The sequence below is a fragment of the Sphaeroforma arctica genome, assembly GCF_001186125.1.
Source record: "Sphaeroforma arctica JP610 unplaced genomic scaffold supercont1.1553, whole genome shotgun sequence".
Taxonomy (NCBI): domain Eukaryota; class Ichthyosporea; order Ichthyophonida; genus Sphaeroforma; species Sphaeroforma arctica.
This window is the reverse complement of record NW_014039005.1, coordinates 1-2,220: the sequence shown is the minus strand read 5'-3', so window position 1 is coordinate 2,220 and position 2,220 is coordinate 1. Positions and strand designations below refer to the sequence as shown.

Sequence of the window (2,220 nt, the reverse complement as noted above, 5' to 3'; positions counted from 1 at the left end):
TACAAGCAAACATAATAAACCAGTCAATAGGACAAACTCCACAAATCCACGAGTGCATGTACATACTGTCGCCGTCAGTACTCCCTGTGCTCTGTTTAGATCGCCTCAAGCAGTGTTCTTCCAGCTAGAAGTCCATATGTGTGGGTGGTGCTGTATTCGCAGGATAAACCTACTGTATGAGTTTGGGTGTATCGTCTCATTCATGTATTTTCCATAGAGAAGTTTTTATCCTATACGTACATATTGGCAAGCAGCACGCCTATGGAGTTGTTGTAGGCGTATAGGGTTTGATCCAAATATGTAAAGTTATATCGCACAGGTGGGCAATTCTGAGACCCCTGAGCAGTCCATATCGTACACATACTTACCCTCTCCTAGAGCGAGAAACACTCCCGAGGCACATAGGTAGACTTATATCCTCATACACATATGTTCGCATGCACGTACACACCCTCTTGCATAAGTAGGCCTATATTCTCATACACATATGTTCCCATGCACGTACACACCCTCTTGCATAAGTAGGCTTATATCCTCATACACATGTTCCCATGCACGTACACACCCTCTAGCATAAGTAGGCTTATATCCTCGTACACATATGTTCCCATGCACGTACACACCCTCTAGCATAAGTAGGCTTATATCTTCATACACATATGTTCCCATGCACGTACACACCCTCTTGCATAAGTAGGCTTATATCCACATATACGTATGTTCTCATGCACGTACACACCCTCTAACACGGAGTATCGGGCTTTCTTTGCAGCGGTATTCTGGAGGGATTGAACGCCGAGGCTGGCTATAAAATGCTACTGGACGATCCCTATCGTAGGTATCAGCACATGCATCAGAGGTATGTGAGCACAGTACACCTAGTATCATTCACCTTGAATTCCATACACATTCACCTTGATTTCCATACACATTCACCTTGACTTCCATACACATTCGCCTTCATTTCCATACACATTCACCTTGATTACTGTATGGTACGTACGGTATGTAGAGGTGCCACAATGCATCAGGTTGTTATGTCGAGGAGTTGAGCGGTGAGATGGGGAATAATCTATGTATGCGGAGCGAATTAGGGTGTAGTAGCTTGTTAGTAGTGAAAATCATATATAGTGCGTCTGCAGAAGTGTGTGTGCATGTAATGATGTTGCCTCTTATACATCTTCAGTTCGTGGGTGCTGTGTGTTCACATATCTGGCAGTACGTCGTGTGTTTATTCGTTTTGTATTCTTGTGTATTACACAGTAAGTATGCATGTTGGTACATGCATACACGTGTGTCCATTATTTGATGGCGTGCATCACTGTGTGTGATGGTTAAGGGATAGTATTTGTTCAGCCGCAAATTTCCACAAAGTTAGATAACGTACGATTTACGGATATGACGCACCATCTATTACACATACATGTATACCTGGGGCAGTACATGTCTGCTTTTGAAGTTTGGCTCTGCTCCAGTGGCGTACTGCTGACACACTCCATCCAACAATCCAATCCACTTTGACGATAAAAGTCTACGTCATTTTGAAGTAGCTTGTAGGAGGCGTCCTTGCAGTCTCTCTTTTGATTCGGCTTTTAATCCCGCTTTTCATCCCGGTTTATATTGTTTCGATTCTTTGATTCGGCACAGTGGCGACATCTCTATATGCTGCGTACAATGTTGTCTTGATCAACATTTCGCGGTCACCCAACCCTCACCTCTGTCGCCTCCAGCTGACATGGTGTTATCTGAGATATATGTTTTCTATAAATAGGTTTGGAGGCGCCCATGTAGTCCCGCTTTTGGTCCCGCTTTAGATCCCGCACAGTGGCCACCCCGCTATATATTGCGTATTACGCTGTCTTTGCCAATATGTCGAGATCACACACCCGTGACCTGTGTCGCCCCAGACTGACATGGTAATATCTGAGACATAACCTTCTTCGTCCGTGTTTGCAGTGATAATGTGGACTTCTGCGTAACCTGCCGGGTAGTCTCGGGCGAACAGAGCCTATGTGCACCGGTCCGAACGGCGCGCCGAATTCTCTTTAAAGATTGGAGGTAGGTAGATGAGTTATCAATAGATAAATCGGTATCTTGTAAATATGCTACTTGTTAGACCGCAGTATGCTCCATGGTTTTTTTGGGAATATGCGTGCCCAATTCAATCGTTGAATTATTACATTCATACACACACACACACACACACACACACACACACAC

General features: G+C 44.4%; 1 protein-coding gene across 1 annotated transcript in view; it reads left to right on the top strand.

Annotated features, from left to right (window-relative positions):
* SARC_11164 (hypothetical protein) overlaps window positions 1-2,067 on the top strand; it is a 3,169-nt gene extending 1,102 nt beyond the window's left edge. Inside the window, exons 2-3 of the mRNA XM_014294755.1 lie at window positions 773-859; window positions 1,957-2,067. Of these exons, the coding sequence (XP_014150230.1) occupies window positions 773-859; window positions 1,957-2,062 (193 nt within the window). The 3' untranslated portion in view covers window positions 2,063-2,067. The remainder of the gene's footprint in view (window positions 1-772; window positions 860-1,956) is intronic.
* Window positions 2,068-2,220: the final 153 nt, after the last annotated feature.